General features: G+C 44.6%; 1 protein-coding gene across 1 annotated transcript in view; it reads left to right on the forward strand.

The window, feature by feature from the left end:
* The window catches only part of LOC125483690 (disintegrin and metalloproteinase domain-containing protein 12-like), a 191,229-nt gene that overhangs the window by 19,821 nt on the left and 151,505 nt on the right, over positions 1 to 19,903 (forward strand). Inside the window, exons 4-5 of the mRNA XM_048599959.1 lie at positions 11,512 to 11,590; positions 13,492 to 13,568. Coding sequence (XP_048455916.1) covers positions 11,512 to 11,590; positions 13,492 to 13,568 — 156 coding nt within the window. The remainder of the gene's footprint in view (positions 1 to 11,511; positions 11,591 to 13,491; positions 13,569 to 19,903) is intronic.

Below are 19,903 nucleotides of genomic sequence, written 5' to 3' on the forward strand. Positions count from 1 at the left end.
ACTGTGTCTGTGTTACATTAACACAGCTCTATCACCAATCCACTGTGCCTGTGTTACATTATTAAACAGCTCTATCACCAATCCACTGTCACTGAGCAGGTTATTGCTGAGCATGTGCTGCTTGATAGCACAGTTGATGACACCTTCCATCACTTTACTGATGATTGAGAGCAGACTGATGCGGCGGTCATTGGCCAGGTTGTATTTGTCCTGCTTTTACAGGACATAGCTTGGCAATTTTCCATTTTCCACATTGACGTGTAGATGACAGGGTTGTAACCATACTGGAACAGGGGTGGAAAAAATTCTGTAACACAAGTCCATCATTCAACATGAGCATGGCTGATTATCCAAGTCAGTCCCCTGTTCCTACTTCCTTCCCATATCTATTGATCCCTTTAGCCCTAACAACTATATCTAACCACCACTTGAGAACAATTGTGGCCTCCTCTACATCGGGGAAACCAAACGGAAGCTTGGGGACCACTTTGTGGAACACCTACGCTCAGTTCGCAACAAACAACTGCACCTCCCAGTCGCGAACCATTTCAACACCCCTCCCACTCCTCAGATAACATGTCCATCCTGGGCCTCCTGCAGTGCCACAACGATGCCACCTGAAGGTTGCAGGAGCAGCAACTCATATTCCGCTTGGAAACCCTGCAGCCCAATGGTATCAATGTGGACTTCACAAGCTTCAAAATCTCCCCTCCCCCGACTGCATCCCAAAACCAGCCCAGTTTGTCCCCACCTCCATAACCTGTCCTTCCTCCCACCTCTCCCCTCCTCCCACCTCAAGCTCCACCCCATCTCCTACCTACCAGCCTCATCCTGCCCCCTTGACCTGTCTGTCCTCCCTGGACTGACCTATCTCCTCCCTAACTCCCCACCTACACTCACCTTTACTGGCTCCATCCCCGCCTCTTTGACCTGTGTGTGTCCTCTCCACCTATCTTCTCCTCTATCCATCTTCTATCGGCCTCCCCCTCTCTCCCTATTTATTTCAGAATCCCCCTCCCCTCCCCCATTTCTGAAGAAGGGTCTAGACCCGAAACATCAGCCTTCCTGCTCCTCTGATGCTGCTTGGCCTGCTGTGTTCATCCAGCTCTACACCTTGTTATCTCAGATTCTCCAGCATCTGCAGTTCCTACTATCACTTGAAAACAATAAATGCTTTGTCCTCAACCATTTCCTGTGGCAGTGAATTCAACAGACTCACCACTCTCTGAAGAAATTTCTCCTCATCTCAGTCTGAAATGATTTGATTTGATTTATATGATTTATGATTTATATTATATGTACTAACAATCTGTTCTGGTCCATCTATGTCGATGCTACTGTCAATAAAGTGCACCAATGCCTCTTAAGAAACGATTTATTTATTGTCACTTGCATTTTACAGTAAAATACAGTGAAAAGCTTTTTTTTCTCTATTCATTCATGGGATGAGGGTGTCACTGGCCAGGCAGCATTAAATATCTGGAATTAAAAGTCTAATGATGACTGTGAATCCATTGCCAACTGTTGGAAAAATCCATCTGGTTGACTAATGTCCTTTTGGGAAGGAAACTGCCATCCTTACCTGGTCTGGCCTACATGTGACTTCAAACCCACAGCAATGTGGTTGACTCTGAACTGCCCTCTGGGCAATTAGGGATGGAATTCAAATTCCACCATCTGCTGTAGCAGGATTTGAACCCAGGTCCCCAGAACATTATCTGGGTCTCTTGATTAATAGTCCAGCGACAATACCATTTGGCCATTGCATCCCCCAGTTCCCACAATCCGGTGCCATTTTGAATAGTTTAAGAATAAAAATGACAAAATATCTAACTGAAAGAGAGTCCTGAGCCCTGAGCCGGCTTACCACCACCTACTGCTGCCTGCACAAAATCCACCAGTATATGAGTCAGCACTGTTTAGGCGTCATCTCGTCGCCACTGGGCCAACCTTGCCACTGATGCCAATGCCAGGTCCGATGCCAAATCCACACTTGCCCAGCAACCAGGTGTTCCTGGCTCCACTGCCACCTCAGTAATGCCAGGAGTCCCCGTTCTGGGCCTACTGCAACCAGGAGTCCCTAGCTCCACTGCCAGACCAGGCTGCCACTGCCGTCTTGCCCAAAATCTCACTCCAGCTGCCCTCCCCCAAGAGCAGAGCAGTAGACATTGTTTACTTGGAATTTAGGAAAGCCTTCAACAAGGTTCCTCATGGTTGACTAGTTAGTAAAATTAGGTTACATGCGATTCAGGGTGAGCTTGCCAATTGGATACATAATTGGCTTAATGTCAGGAGTCACAGAGTGATGATGGAGGGTTACTTTTCCAACTGGAGGCCTGTGACCAGCGGTGCTCCACAAGGATTGATTCTGGATCGTCTTTTGTTTGTCATTTATCTGAATGATTTAGATGAGAATAATGCTGGGATTTAGAGGGTGAAATTGAAGACAAGCTGCCTTCACTTTAGAAGGTTGAGTAGTACTGTGATGAGAATAGGGGTAGCTATGACGAGACTATTTTTGACCAAGGAATCCAGACCAAGAATGTGCAATCTTTAACTTGGAACTATCCCACCTATGAGTAACACCAGAAAGGACATTTTATACAAAGATAGTGAAATCTGGAACTACTTAAAGGCTGTGGATAGTGGGATTATTGAAATTTTCAAGACTGAGCTCAATATATTTTTGTAATGTCAGTATATCAAAAGATTGAGTAAAAATGAAGGTGAGGTACAGATCAAGTATGATCTAATAAAGTAGAGGAAAACAAAGGAGCTGATTAGCCTGATCCTGTTCCTTTGATTAAATTTTTGTCAGTATGCTTCCCTTCAGCTGTTCATAGTTTTTGTTTAAAATAAGTCCTTTCCGCTTGGTAAATATCAAAATGTAATAAATCTTCCTGCTTTTAGAGCTAAACTGTAGGAAGACAGCATGGCAGAAATTAGTTCATTTTTAAATGGAAACAAAGGGCTGCTGGTCTGAGGAGGAAGGGTACTAATCTCTAGTGGTACAACAACTCTTTCTTCCTTGAAGGCCAGAGTATAAGAAGGATGTGTACTTGAAGGAGCAACAGTTCTGTGGAGGAAGAAGAAAAAGATTTGAATGTTTTTCTGCAGTAGTGGAGAAGGGCTACAAAGCTCTGCAGGGAATTATGGCTGTGGACCACAGATGGACATTGGCGCAGTTCTCTGTAGGAAAATCTCCATGTTGTGATTGGAAGAGCACTTCAGATGTGAAAGGAGAAAGGACTTCAGAAAAGAGTTGGAGGAAGGGATCTGTGGATCTCTGCAAGAGAGGCCCAAAAGAAATATGGCTGCAGATCTCTTGGAGGAGGAGATGATTGATTTCTGATTGTTTAGGTGTGGCACAGTGGCTCGGTGGTTAGCACTGCTGCCTCACAGCGCCAGGGACCTGAGTTTGATTCCACCCTCAGGCAACTGTCTGTGTTGAGTTTGCACATTCTCCCCGTGTCTGCATGGGTTTCTGCCAGGTGCTCTGGTTCCCTCCCACAGCCCAAAGATGTGCATGTTAGGTGGATTGCCATGCTAAATTGCCCGTAGTGTCCAGGGATGTGTAAGTTAGGTGGATTAGCCATGGGAAATGCAGGGCTGTTGGGAAAGGGAAGGGGGATGGGTCTGGGTGGGATGCTCTTCGGAGGGGCGGTGTGGACTTGTTAGACCAATCGGCCTGTTTCCACACTGTAAGGATCCTATGATTCTATAAGAATATAGAAGGCACAGTTAGTAAGTTTGCAGACGCCACCAAAACTGGTGACAATGTAAGCAGTGAAGAAGGTGTTCTAAGATTTTGAAAGGATCTTGATCAAATTGGTCAATGGGGTGAAAAATGGCAGATGTCATCCAATAAAGTTAAATGAGAGGTATTGCATTTTGGTACAACAAACAAGGGTAGGGCTTATACAATTAATGATAGGGCCTTGGGTGGTGTTGTAGAACAGAGGGACCTAGGGTGCAGGTACATAATTCTTTAACATTTGTGTTGTTTGTAGACAGGATGGTTAAAAACGTGTTTGGCAAGCTTGCCTTCATTGCTCAGACCTTTCAGTGTAAGAGTTGGGACGTTATGTTGAGGTTGTATAGGACATCGGTGAGGCCTCTTCTGGAATATTGTGTCCAATTCTGATTGCCCAGTTATAGGAAGGATATTATTAAGCTGGAGAGAGTTCAAAAGTTTCAGGATGTTGCTGAGTATGGAATGTTTGAGTTATAAAGAAAGGCTGGGTAGGCTGGGACTTTTTTCACTGGAGCGTAGGAGGTTCAGATGCAACTTTATAGAAGTTTATAAAATTATGAGAGATATAGATAGAATTAATGGTGGTTGTCTTTTCCCTAGGATGGGGGATTGCAAGACTAGGGGGCACATTTTTAAGGTGAGAGAGAGTTTGTGTGTGAAATGAACTTCTGTGGAATGAACTTCCTGAGGAAATGATGAATGTGGGCACAATTCCAAAGTTTAAAAAACAGGAAGGGTTTAGAGAGATATGGGCCAGGAGCAGGCAGGTGGGACTTGTTTAACTTGGGATTATGTTGGGAATGGACTGTTTGGACTGAAGGATCTGTTTCCATGTTGTATGAGTCTATGACTCCATATTGCCTTGGCGAGCTGCCATCTTGAAAAGGCTGCTGCTACCTCTAACCACTGGAGGCTCTTTTCCGCTGCTGCTGCCACTAACCTCAGACACAGGAGGACATCCCTACTGCCACTGCCACCTCCGCCTCTGACTGCTGGGAGTAGCCGCCATTCAGCACTCGGCCTGCTGCAGCTGCCACGCCAATTTAAGAACAGCTTCTTCCCCATTGTTATCAGACTTATGAACGAACCTCTCATATATTAGAATTGATCTTTCTCTGCACCTTCTCTACAGCTATACCACTATATTCTGTATTCTGTTCTATTACCCTGATGTACTTATGTAAGGTATGATTTGTCTGGATAGCATGCAAAAAAATACTTTTCACTGTGTCTTGGTACATGTGACAATAATAAATCAAATCAAATCAAAATGGCCTACCCCAAATCCTTAGACTGTGACCTCTGGTTCTGAACTGCCCAATCTTCGGGAATAACCACCATGTGTTTACCTAGCCTAGTCCTGTCAGAATTTTATCGGTTTCTGTGAAATATGACAATAAGACCATAAATTTTTCAGCCCCTTGAGTCTGCTCCACCATTCAATACATTATGGCTGATCCAACATTCCTCACATCCACTTTCCCGCCCTGTCCCCATAATCCTTGATTCCCCGGCTGATCAAGAATCAATCTCAGCCTTAATTATACACGAGGATTCTGTCCCCACAGCTGTCTGTGGCAAGGAGTTCCAAAGACTTACAACTCTCTGAGAGAAGAACTTCCTGTTCATCTCAGTCTGTTGCCCCTCTATTTTGAGACTATTCCCTCTAGTCCTAGACTGAGGGGATGTATCCTCTCAGTATTTGCACTGTCAAGCCCTTAAGAATCTGATATGTTTCAATGACTTCACCTCTCATTTTTCTAAACTCCAGTGAGTCGGGTCCCAACCTGTTTAGCCTTTGCTCAGAAGACAGACCCTTTATCGAGATCATTCTCGTGAACCTGCTCTGAACTGCCTCCAATGAAAGGATATCTTAATTAAGGAAAGGGAACCAATACTGCTCACGGTATTCCAGATGTGGTCTCACTAGCACCATGTGCATTTGCAGTAAGATTTCCCCACTCTTTTGTCTAACCCCCTTGAAATAAGGGCCAACATTCCATTAATTCTCCTGATTACTTGCTGCCGCTGTGTCTAGCTTTCTGTGCTTCCTGCACAAGGTCCCCTCTCCCAGTCCCTTTGTGTTGCAGCTTTCATAGGTTAGTCTCCATTTAATTAATATTCTGTTCTTTTGTTTTCTGTTCCAAAATGAACAACTTCACATTTTCCCACTCCATTTGCCAACTTGTTGCCCACTTACTTAACCTATCATCCTTATAAATCTTTTTTACACTCTTTCCAACTTAATAACTGGAAAGGCGATGACCTAGTGGTATTACCACTGGACTGTTAATCCAGAGACCCAGATAATGTTCTGGAGACCTGGGTTCGAATCCCGCTATGGCAGATGGTGGAATTTGAATTCAGTAAATATTAGGAATTAAGAATCCGGTAATGACCATGAGTCCTTGTTGATTGTCAGAAAAACCCACCTGGTTCACTATTGTCCTTTAGGGAAGGAAATTGCCATCCTTACCTGGTCTGGCCTACATGTGACTCCAGACCCACAGCAATGTGGTTGACTCTTAACTGCCCTCTGAGCAATTAGGGATGGGCAATAAATGCTGCCTAGCCAACAACAACCTCATCCCGTGAATGAATAAAGACAACAAAAACAGCCTTCCTATAGCAGGGCAACCAGAATTGTGCGCAGTATTCCAAATGTGGCCTTACCAATGTTTTGTACAGGCTCAACATGATGTCCCAACTGCTGTACTCAGTGCTCTGACCAATAAAGGCAAGCATGCCAAATGCCTTCTTCTCCACCCTGTCTACCTGTGACACCACTTTCAAGGAACAATGTACCTGCTCCCCCAGGTTTTTCTTTTTGACAACACTCCCCAGGACCCTACCATTAATTGTCCTGCCCTATAATCTGCCTCTCTGTTTTTGTTACCAAAGGGGATAACCTGACATTTATCCACATTTTACTGCATCTGCCATGCATTTACCCATTCACTCAACTTGTGTGAATCTCGCGGAAGCACCTCTGTATCCTCCCCGCAGCTTATCTCCCAACCAGCTTTGTGTCATCTGCAAACTAGAGAAATTACATTTTGTTCCCTCATCTAAATCATTAATATATATTGTGAATAGCACTGATCCCTGCAGTTCTCCAATAGTCACAGGCTGCCACTTAGAAAATGACCCAAAAGTGATCTGCTTGCCAACCACTTCTCTATCCATGTCAGCAGACTAGCCAAAGGGCCTGTTTCCATGCGGTATGCCACTGCTCCCAATCCATGAACTCTAAGTTTACATACATTTCTTTTTTGTGAGCCTTCAGCAAGTCCAAGTAAACCACATGCATGAGCCCTCCCTTATCAACTAGTTATATCCTTGAAAAATAAGACACTACAAACTACAAGTGATAAAAATAGTACTCAGTCACCCAACTTGTATCTTTATATGCATGTTCCAAAAGACGTGTTTTCAAAATGGAAGACTAACAATCTGAGAATGATTGTTGTTCTTTCGAAGATTAAAATCTTATGGAGAAGATTGCTCTGCTCGAGGTACATGAAGACTTGGTTTGGCATCAAGTAATTTTTCTATTGATAACTCAGCAGCATTCTGCTGTTTCGCTTTCTTTATTCTTTCACAGGCTGTGGGGTCACTGGCTGGGCCAGAGTTTATTACCTGTCCCTCATTGCTCAGGAGAAGGTGGTCATTCTATGCTGAATAGGATTCCCACATAATGCCCTTAGGGAGGGAATTCCAGGATTTTCACACAGTGACACTGAAGGAACAGTGATATATTTCTGAGACAGGATGATGTGGGCTTTAGGGCCACAGAATCAGAATTCCTGGAGTGCAAAAAGAGGCCATTGATGTCTGCTCATTGTATGAGTAGCAGGATCTACAGCCAAAATTGTGCTTTCTCCCCACCCTCTTGCGCATTATTTTCATCCAAATAACAATCCAATGTCCTCTTGAATGCCTCTACCACATTTTCAGACATTATATTCTGTACCCAAACTACTTGCTGTGTCATAGAGTCGTATGGATGTACAGCACAGAAACAGACCCTTTGGTCCAACTCATCCATGCCGACTAGATATCCTAAATTAATCTAGTCCCTTTTTCCAACATTTGGCCCATATCCCTCTAACCCTATAGACAACAGAGATCGAGTGAATCCCTAGAAGAGGAGGAAGACAGTAGGAGTATACTTAAAAGGGAAATGAGGAGGGCAAAAAGGGGGCATGAGTTACGTTTGACAAAGCGAGTTGAAGAGAATCCAAAGGGATTCTACAAATACATTAAGGAAAAAAGGAAACTAGGGAGACAATGGGAAGCCTTAAAGATCAGCAAAGCTGCCTATGTATGGAAGAGCAGGAGATGGGGGAGATACTAAACCATTGTTTTGCATCAGTGTTTACTGTGGAGAAGGATATGGAAGATAGAGAATGCGGAGAAATAAATAAATAATAATAAAAGTCACAGATAGATAGGATAGTGAAGAAGCGGTTTGGCATGCTTGCCTTTATTGGTCAGTGCATTGAGCATGGGAGTCAGGAGGTCATGTTGTATCTGTACAGAACATTGGTTAGGCCACTTGTGGAATGCTGTATGCAATTCTGCTCTTCCTACTATAGGAAGGATGTTGTGATACTTAAAAGGGTTCAGAAAAAATTTACAAGGATGCTGGTCAGTTTGAGGTATACAAAGAGGTTGGGGCTATTTTCCTTGAAGTGTCAGAGGCTGAAGCTATCTCATGTCTCCTACTTTCTCTCCTGATTTCCCTCTTAAGTGTACTCGTACTGCCTTCATACTCTCTTTAAGAGGTTTATAAAATCATGAGGGGCATGGATAGGGTAAATAGACAAGGACTTTTCCCCAGGGCGGGGGAGTGCAAAACTAGAAGGCATAGGTTTAAGGTGAGAGGGGAAAGATTTAAAAGCGACCAAGGGGGCAATGTTTTCACGCAGAGGTGTTGCGTGTGTGGAATGATCTACCAGAGGAAGTGGTGGAGGCTGGTACAATTACAACATTTAAAAGGCATCTGGATGGGTATACGAATAGGAAGGGTTTAGAGGAATATGGGCCAAATGCTGGCAAGTGGGACTAGATTTATTTAGGATAGCTAGTCTGCATGGCCTAGTTGGACCGAAGGGTCTATTCTCATGCTGTATATCTCTATGACTCATAGAGATATAGAGGATAGGTGCAGGAGGAGGCCATTCAGCCCTTCGAGCCTGCTCCACCATTCATCACGATCATGGCTGATCATCCAGCTCAATAGCCTAACCCTGTTTTCTCCCCATAACCTTTGATCCCATTCGCCCCAAGTACTATATCTAGCCACTACTTGAATATGTTCAATGTTTTGGCATCAACTACTTCCTGTGTTAATGAATTCCACAGGCTCACCACTCTTTGGGTGAAGAAATGTCTCCTCATCTCTGTCTTACATCTCTGTCTACCCTCAATGATCTTAGACTGTGATCCCTCATCCTGGACACACCCACCATCAGGAATATCCTCCCTAGACTCTATGCCGTGTAGCTTTGGACTCCTCTACACTGGGGAAAAGACCTTGGCTATTCACTCTGCCCATGCCCCTCATGATTTTATAAACTTCTGTAAGGTCACCCCTCAGTCTCCAATGCTCCAGGGAAAATAGCCGCAGCCTAATCAGCCTCTTCCTATAGCTCAAACCCTCCAACCCTGGCAACATCTTTGTGAATCTTTTCTGAACCTTTTCAAGTTCCACAATGTCTTTGCCAAAGCAGGGAATCCAGAATTGCATGCAGTATTCCAAAAGTGGCCTAACCAATGTCCTGTATAGCTGCAACATGACCTCCCAACTCCTACACTCAATATACTGGCTAATAAAGGCATGCATACGAAAACCCTTCTTCACTACCCTATTTACCTGCAACTCCACTTTCAAGGAACTATGAACCTGCAATCCAAGGCCCCTTTGTTCAGCAACTCTGCCCAGGACCTTAGCATTAAGTCCTGTCTTGTGTTGCCTTTCCAAAATGCAGCACCGCACATTTATCTAAATTATTCTCCATCTGCCATTCCCTGACACATTGGCCCATCTGATCAATGTCCCGTTGTACTCTGATGTAACCTTCTTCACGGCGCACTACACCACCAATTTTAGTGTCACCTGCAAACTTACAAACCATACTTCCTATGTTCACATCCAAATCATTTATATAAATGACAAAAAGCAGTAGACATGGCGCCAATCCCTGTGGCACATTGCTGGTCACAGGCCTGCAGTCTGAAAGGCAATCCTCCACCACCACCCTCTGTCTCCTATCTTCGAGCCAGTTCTATTTCCAAACAGCAAGTTTGCCCTGTATTCTGTGTGATCTAATCTTGCTAACCATTGTACCATGAGGAACCTTGTCAACCGCCTTACTGTGGACTGTATAGATCAAGTCCACCACTCTGCCTTCGTGAATCCTTTTTGTTACTTCTTCAAAAAACTTCAAGCAAGTTAGTGAGGCATGATTTCCCAAGCATAAGGCTACGTTGACTATCCGTAATCTGTTCTTGCCTTTCCAAATATGTGTAAATCCTGTCCTTCTGGATTCCCTCCAACAACTTGCCCACCACCGATGTTAGGTTCATCTGTCTATAGTTCCCTAACTTCTCCATAGCACTTGTCTTAAATAGTGGCACCACATTAGCCAACATCTAGTCTTCTGGCACCTCACCTGTGGCTATTAATGATACAACAATCTCAGCAAGATTTCCAGCACTCACTTCCCTAACTTCCCAAAGAGTTCTTGTGTACACCTGATCAGGTCCCAGGGATTTATCCACCTTTTCGCATTTTAAGACATCCAGTACCTCCTCCATGAAATATGGACATTTTTCAAGACGTTGCTATTTATTACCCCAAGTTCTCTAGCTTCCACATCCTTCTCTACAGTAAACACTGATGCAAAATACTCATTTAGCGTCTACTCCATCTCCACACTTAGGCAACCTTGCTGATCCTTAAGGAAATGTTTTCCTTATGTGAACCTTCCTTCGCATGAAAACCGCTTTAAATGCATGTCCTCCAGTTCTTGTTGCTTTTTCAAGCAGGAACAATTTCTCCCTCTGTAATCTGTCCCGCCCCGCTCATGATTTTGAAAACCTCTGTCAGATTTCCCCCTCAGCCTTCTTCTCTCCAAGGAGAGCAGTTCCAACTTCTTCAAGCTATCCTCGTGCCTGAAGCTTCTCATTCTTGGAACCATTTGTGTAAGTCTCTTCTGTACTCTCCCTCCAGTACGTTCTCATCTTTCTTATATTGTCGTGCCCACAACTGTACACAGTACTCCAGCTGAGGTCTAACAAGTATCTCATACAAGTTCAAAATCACCTCCTTTCTCTTGTACTCTATGTCTCTGTTAACAAGGTTAAGGATAGTGTGTGTGTTTTATTAACTGCTCTCTCCACCTGTCTTGCTGCCTTCAATGATCTCTGCACAGAGACACCCAGCTCCCTCTGCTCCTGCATCTCATTTAGAATTGTACTCACCCCCATTTTATATTGTCTTTCAATGTTCTCCCAACTAAAGTGCTTCACCTCACAGTTTTATGCATTGAACTTCGTCTGCCACTTACACCCCACTTCAACTTGTTAATGTCCTTTTGGAGTATCCTACTCACAGTTTACAATTCTTCCAAGTTTAGTATCATCTGCAAGCCTGAACTTCAAGACACAGATTATTAATATATCTCAGAAAGTACATATTTTTCATCAACAGAGCAGTGTGCCGTTCACTTTCGTTCTGTTTTTTCCCACAGATTCCTCTTGCCCAGAGGGTTCCAGGTGTCGCACTATGATTCCAATGGGACTCTGGTGACAGAGACAGACAGTGGAATGGTGAGAATGCATTAATTTTTAAAGGGATAACTGTCAATCTTTGTTTCTCTTTCCTGTTCCTGCTATTTCTACCTCAGCCGTCCGGTGCATAGGTTATTGGCATCACAACGTTTTGGCTTTTGCTTGGAAAGATAAGAGCTGGGGTTTTCCTGGAGGGTTGCAGCTCAGACATAACCAGAGCTTATTGTGCATCATCATCTGGGATAAAGCAGCCTGTTTTATTGGTGCCTCATCAACCACTTTCAACATTCCCCCTCCACCACCAACACGCAGGAGCAGCAGAGGGACCATCATCAGCCACTTGGATCTTAATTGGCATTGGATTGTGGGGAAATCAAATCATCCCCTCTTTCGATTCATGTCAAAAAAAACTTATTCTTTCAGGAGTAACATGTTGGTATCGATAGGAGATTAGTTGAATATCAGAAGGCATAAATGGATCATTTTTAGGTTGGCAAGACATAATGACTGGAGTGCAACAGGTACCAATATTGAGGACTTTTATTTATTCATTCACAGAATGTGAGCATAACTGGCTATGCCAGAATTTATTGTCCATCCCTAACAGTCCTGGAGAAGGTACAGTCCTTGGGGTGTAGAGTCAACAACAATGCTGTTGGGGAGAGAATTCCAGTATCTTGACCCAGCAACAGTGAAAGAACAGTGATATATTTCTAATTCAGGATGATGAGTGGCTTGAAGGGGAACTTGCAGGGGGGCGGTGTTCCCGTATATCTGCTGCCCTTGGTCGAGACAGAAGTGGCTGTCTAAGAATCTTTGGTGAATTTCTGCAGTGCATCTTGTAGATAGTACACACTGCTGTTACTGAGCATCGGTGGTGGAGGGAGAGGATGCTTGTGGATGTGGTGCCAATCAAGCGGGCTGCTTTGACCTGGATGGTGTCAAGCTTTTTGAGTGTTGTTGGGGCTGCACCCACCCGGGCAAGTGGGGAGTATTCCATCACACTCCTGACTTGTGCCTTGTAGATGGTGGACAGTCTTTGGAGACTCAGATGAGTTACTTGTTGCAGTATTCCTAGTCTCTGACTGGCTCTGAGAGCCACTGTGTTTATGTGGCATATCCGGGTCAGTGTCTGGTCAATGGTAACCCCCAGGATGTTGAGAGTGGGGGATTCAGTGATGGTAACACCATTGAATGCCAAGGGATGATGATTGAATTCTCTCTTGTTGGGAATGGTCATTACCTAGTACTTGTGTTGTGTGAATGATATTTGCTACTCATCATAGTGACCAGGATGGGACACTTCAGCAATGGGGTAAAGATTGGAGATATTTGAATTGCTTTCCATGGGAGGAATTTTTCACATCGTGGGAGGTCCAGATAGAGTAGATAGTGAGAAGTCCTTCTCCCTTGTGAAAGGATTAAAACCAGAACACACAATTTTGAAATGTCTTACAAAAGTAGCAAATGCACAGTGAGAGAAAAATAGTTTGAAGCAGCAAGTGATTTTGGAATTCACTGTGTGGAAATGTGTTGGAGGCAAGTTCAACTGAGGCATTCAAGAGGACTGTAAATGATTATCTGAACAGAAATGCGAACAATCCTTTGATTCATTGGACGAGTTGGATTGAAGGGTCTGTTTCCATGTTGTATGACTCAATGACTTGATCTCACATTTGTGGAGCATAGCTCTGGGTAGATGATGATAATTAGCACCCTCTGACAATTAACTTTGGCGTGCTTTGTCACCCTAATTGTATCTCGCTCCCAGCTTATTCAACCAGCAACCACTGTCTCAATTCTCTGACATTGGTTCAGTGGCTTTACTGCACCGCAAAGATGGTCCATTTAACACAGAGCAGAATTGTGGTCAGTGTGATCTCTTGTGATATTGTCAGTGTGAGGAGGTTTAATATAGAGATGTGCCCATCTTTCTACAGTATCGCTGTTACTATGTGGGATCTATGAGAAGATTTCCTGGATCCCAGGTCTCTGCAAGCACCTGCTCAGGACTCAGGTAAAGAAACTGACAATTCCTTCTCAGGATTTTACACACCCTAGTGAAACCCGAATTTAAGTAATGTTACCTCGGCAGGAACACTCACTGTGTAAATGTATTGGGATGTGATTATTCAGCAGGGTGACGATTACTCACTGTGTAACTGTACTGAAATATATTTATTCAGCAGGGTAACAGTCACTCACTGTGTAACTGTACTAGGATGTGTTTATTCCGCAGGGTGAGGGCTACTTACTGTGTAACTGCACTGGGATGTGTTTATTCGGCAGGGTGAGGGTCACTCACTGAGTAAATGTAATGGGATGTGTTTATTCAGCAGTGTGAGGGTCACTCATTGTGTAACTGTACTGGGATGTGTATTTTCAGCAGGGTGACGGTCACTCAATGTGTATCTGTACTGGGATGTGTTTATTCTGCAAAGTAAGAGTCACTCGCTGTGTAACTATACAGGGATGTGTTTATTCAGCAGGGTGAGGGTCTCTAGCTGTGTAACAGTATAGGGATGTGTTTATTCAGCAAGGTGAGGGTCACTAACAGTGCATCTGTACTGAAATGTGTTTATTTAGCAGGGTGAGGGTCACTCACTGAGTAAATATAATGGGATGTGTTTATTCAGCATTGTGAGGTTTTATGCAGCAGGGTGAGGGTTGCTCACTGTGTTAATGTACTGCAATGTGTTTATTCAGCATGGTGAGGGTCACTCATTGTCTAACTGTCCTGGGATGTATTTATTCAGAAAGATAAGGGTCACTCACTGTGTAACTTTACCGGGATGTGTATTTTCAAGAGGTGTGGGTCACTCAGTGTGTGTCTAAAATGGGATAGTAAGAACTGCTGATGCTGGAGTCAGAGATAACACAGTGTGGAGCTGCTCCTGATGTGGCCTCCTGTACATTGGTGAGCACCTGCACTCTCTTCGCAACAACTGACAACAACCTCCCAGTCGCAAACCACTTTAGCTCACCCTCCCACTCCCTGGATGACATGTCAATGCTGAGCCTCCTCCCGTGTCACAATGACTCCACCCGGAAACTGGAGGAACAGCACTTCATATTCCGCCTTGGGAGCCTACAACCCAACGGTCTCAATGTGGACTTTACCAGTTTCAAAATCTCCCCACCATTGGCCTCACCCCATGACCAACCCTCCCTCTCATCCCCGCTTCCTTGACCTTACACAACCTCTCCATCTTCTCTCCCACCTATCTGCTTCTCCCACCTCACTGACCAATCTCCACCACCGCCTAGCCACACTCACTTATCACCATCCCACCTACCTTCCGCAGCCCCACCCCTCTTCTCTCAATTTATTACAGATCTCCCTTCCCCCTCCCCCATTTCTGAAGAAAGGTCCCGACCCAAAACGTCAGCTTTCCTGCTCCTCTAATGCTGCCTGGCCTGCTGTGTTTCTCCAGCTCCACACTGTGTTATATCTGTATCTAAAATGGGATGTGTTTATTTAGCTGGGTGAGGGTCACTCACCCTGTAACTGTTCTGGGATGTGTTTATTCAGCAGTATGAGCGTCACTCACTGTGTATCTGTATTGACATGTTTGTTCAGCAGGGTGAGGGTCACTCACTGTGTAACTGCCCTGCGATGTGCTTAATCAGCAGTGTAAAGGTCACTCACTGTTTAACTGGACTGGAATATGCTTATTCAGCAGGGTAATGGTTACTTACTGTGTAAATGTACTGGGATGTGTTTATTCAGCTGAGTGAGTGTCACTCACTGTGTAACTGTACAGGGATGTGTTTATTCAGCAGGGTAAGGGTCACTCACTGTGTACCTGTACAGGGATGTGTTTATTCAGCAGGGTGAGGGTCACTCACTGTGTACCTGTACTGGGATGTGTTTATTCAGCTGAGTGAGTGTCACTCACTGTGTAACTGTACAGGGATGTGTTTATTCAGCAGGGTAAGGGTCACTCACTGTGTAACTGTACAGGAATGTGTTTATTCAGCAGGGTGAGGGTCACTCACTGTGTAACTGTACTGGGATGTGTTTATTCAGCAGGGTGAGGGTCACTCACTGTGTAACTGTACTGGGATGTGTTTACTCAGCAACGTGAGGATCACTCACTGTGAACTGTCCTGGGATGTACTAATTCAGCAGGGTTAGGATCACTCACTGTGTATCTGCACTGACATGTGATTATTCAGCAGGGTGAGGGTCCCGCATTGTTTAACGGTACTGGGATGTGTTTATTCAGCAGTGTGAGGATCACTCACTGTGTATCTATACTGACGTGTTTAGTCAGCACAGTGAGGGTCACTCACTTTTTAACTGTGCTGGGATGTGTTTATTCAGCAGGTAAGGGCCACTGACTGTATATCTACACTGGGACGTGTTTTTTTCGGAAGGATGAGGATCACTCACTGTGTAACTGTACTGGGATTTTTTTTTTAGCAGGGTGAGGGTCACTCGCTGTATATGAAGACCAAGAACAACGAACAAAGATAGTTACAGTACAGGAACAGGCCCTTCGGCACTGCCAGCCTGCACCAAAATGCTGCCCGTCACAACTAAAACCCCCTACCCTAAATGTTGATAAGTGTGAGGTCATCCATTTTGGTCGGAATAACAGCAAAATGGACTATGTTTTAAATGGTAAAAAATTGCAGCACGCTGCTGTGCAGAGGGACTTGGGTGTCCTTGTGCATGAATCGCTAAAAGTAGGATTGCAGGTGCAGCAGGTAATTAAAAAGACAAATGGAATTTTGTCTGCCATTGCTAGAGGGATGGAGTTTAAAAACAGGGAGGCTATGCTGCAGCTGTATAGGGTCCTGGTGAGGCCACACCTGGAGTACTATGTGCAGTTTTGGTCTCCTTACTTGAGAAGAGATATACTAGCACTGGAGGGGGTGCAGAGGGGATTCACTCGGTTGATTCCAGAGTTGAGAGGGTTGGATTATGAGGAGAGACTGAGTAGACTGGGATTATACTCATTGGAATTCAGAAGAATGAGGGGGGATCTTATAGAAACATATAAGATTATGAAGGGAATAGATAAGGTGGAGGCAGGGAGGTTGTTTCCGCTAGCAGGTGAATCTAGGACTAGAGGGCATCGCCTCAAAATAAAGGGAAACAGATGTAGGACTGAGGTCAGGAGGAACATCTTCACCCAAAGGGTTGTGAATCTGTGGAATTCCCTGCCCAGTGAAGCGGTTGAAGCTACCTCGCTGAATGTTTTTAAGGCAAGGCTAGATAAATTTTTGAACAGTAAAGGAATTAAGGGTTATGTTGAGTGGGCGGGTAAGTGGAGCTGTGTCTCAAAAATATCAGCCATGATCTTATTAAATGGCAGGGCAGGCTTGAGGGGCCAGATGGCCTACTCCTGCTCCTAGTTCTTATGTTCTTATGTTGTTCTGGGGCTCGTATCCCTCTATTCTCATCCTAATTGTGTATTTGTCAAGACGCCCTTTAAAAATCACTATAGTATCTGCTTCCACTACCTCCCCCGGCAGCAAGTTCCAGGCACCCACCACTCTCTGTGTAAAAAACTTGCCTCGTACATCACCTTTAAACTTTGTCCCTCGAACCTTAAACCCATGGCCCCTGGTAACTGACTCTTCCACCCTGGGAAAAAGCTTCTGACTGTCCACTCTGTCCATGCCCTTCATAATCTTGTAGACCTCTGTCAGGTCACCCCTAAAGCCCCGTCGTTCCAGTGAGAACAACCCAAGTTTCTCCAATCTCTCCTCATAGCTAACGCCCTCCATACCAGGCAACATCCTGGTAAATCTTTTCTTTACCCACTAAAAGCCACCACATCCTTCTGGTAGTGTGGCAACCAGAATTGAACACAATATTCCAAATGCGGCCTAACTAAGGTTCTATAAAGCTGCAACATTACCTGCCGATTTTTAAACTCAGTGCCCCGGCCGATGAAGGCAAGCATGCTGTATGCCTTGTTGATGACCTTCTCCACCTGTGAATCCACTTTCAGTGACCTGTGTATCTGTACACTCAGATCCCTCCACTTTTCAGTACTCTTAAAGGTTCTGCCATTGACTGTATATTTTCCATCTGGATTAGAACTTCCAAAGTGTATTACCTCACATTTTTCCAGATTAAACTCCATCTGCCATCTCTATGCCCAAGTCACCAATCGATCTATATCCTGCTGTATCCTTTGAAGGTTCTCATCACTATCCGCAATTTCACCAACCTTTGTGTCAGCGGCAAACTTACTAATCAAACCAGTTACATTCTCCTCCAAATCATTTGTATATATTACAAATAGCAAAAGTCCAAACACTGATCCCTGAGAAACGCCACTAGTCACAGCTCTCCATTCAGAAACGCTCCCTTCCACTGCTACCCTCTGTCTTCTATGACTGAGCCAGTTTTTTATCCGTCTTGCAAGCTCACCTCTGACCCCGTGCAGCTTTACCTTCTGTATCAGCCTGCCATGAGGGACCGTGTCAAAGGCCTTACTGAAGTCCATGTAGACAACATCTACTGCCCTACTCTCATCCATCATCTTCATCACTTGCTCAAAAAACTCAACAAAGTTAGTGAGACACAACCTCCCCTTCACAAAACCATGTTGCCTCTCCCTAATATGCCCACTTATTTCCACGTGGGAGTAAATCCTGTCTTGAAGAATCCTCTCCAATAATTTCCCTACCACTGATGTAAGGCTCACAGGCCTGTAATTAGGTGGATTATCCTTGCCACCTTTCTTAAACAAAGGAACAACATTAGCTATTCTCCAATCCTCTGGGTCCTCTATTGCCTCTTTCAGTATTATGGGGTATATCCCATCAGGCTCTGGGAAGTTATCTGCCTTAATGCTTTTCAAAACCCCCAATACCTCCTCCCTTTTGATATCAACATGACCCAAACTATCTACACACCCTTCCCCAGACTCATTATCCACCAAGTCCTTCTCTATGGTGAATACTGATGCAAAGTACTCATTTAATACCTTACCCATTTCCTCTGGCTCCACACGTAAATTCCCTTCCCTGTCCTTGAGTGGGCCAACCTTCTGCCTGGCTACCCTCTTACTCTTTATATATGTATAAAAAGCCTTGGGATTTTCCTTAATCCTGTTGGCCAATGACTTTTCATGACACTTTTTAGCCCTCCCGACTCCTTGCTTAAATTTCTTTAAACTTTCCTTGTATTCCACCCTTGCTTCGTGTGTTCCCAGCCTCGATAAATGCTTCCTTTTTCCTTTTGTTTGGAGGGTCACTCACTGTGTATCTATACTGAGATGCGTTTATTCAGCAGGATGAGGGTCACTCACTGCGAAAATGTACTTTATTTTTCCTTTATTCATTAACGGGATGAGGAAGTCACTGGCGAGGCAGGAGTTATTGTTCATCCCTAATTGCCCAGAAAGCAGCTCAGAGTCAACAACATTGCTGTGGATCTGGAGTCATATATAGGCCAGGTGAGGATAGCAGTTTCCTTCCCTAAAGGACATTAGTCAACCAGGTGGTTTTTCCAACAATTGACAATGGATTCATGGTCATCATTAGATTCTTAATTCCAGATGTTTTTATTGAATTCACATTCCACATCGGCTGTGGCGGGATTCGAACCCAGGTCCCCAGAATGTTAGAAAACAAGGGGTAGAGCTGGATGAACACAGCAGGCCAAGCAGCATCAGAGGAGCAGGAAGGCCGACGTTTCGGGCCTAGACCCTTCTTCAGAAATGGGGGAGGGGAAGGGGGTTCTGAAATAAATAGGGAGAGAAGGGGAGGCGCCCCCTTGACCTGACTGTCCTCCCTGGACTGACCTGTCTCCTCCCTACCTCCCCACCTACACTCACCTTTACTGGCTCCATCCCCACCTCTTTGACCTGTCTGTTTCCTCTCCACCTATCTTCTCCTCTATCCATCTTCTATCCGTCTCCCCCTCTCTCCCTATTTATTTCAGAACCCCCTTCCCCTCCCCCATTTCTGAAGAAGAGTCTAGGCCCGAAACGTCAGCCTTCCTGCTCCTCTGATACTGCTTGGTTCATCCACTCTACATCTTGTTATCTCAGATTCTCCAGCATCTGCAGTTCCTACTATCTCTGAAACAATTTTAACCCCAGAATGTTGTGTGGGTCTCTGGATTAACAGTCCAGAGATAGTACCACCAGGTCATTGCCTCCCCTAAATGTCTTTATTCGGCAAGGTGTGGATCACTCACTGTGTAACTGTATTGGGACGTGTTCATTCAGCAGGATGAGGGTTAGTCACTGTCTAACTGCACTGGAATCTGTTTATTCATCAGGGTGAGGGCCACTTGATGTGTAACTGTACTGGGATGTGATTATTCAGCAGGGTGAGGGTTACTCACTGACTAACTGCACTGGGATGTGTTTATTCAGCAGG

This window comes from Rhincodon typus, chromosome 1 (assembly GCF_021869965.1).
Source record: "Rhincodon typus isolate 14 chromosome 1, sRhiTyp1.1, whole genome shotgun sequence".
NCBI classification, from domain to species: Eukaryota; Metazoa; Chordata; class Chondrichthyes; order Orectolobiformes; family Rhincodontidae; genus Rhincodon; species Rhincodon typus.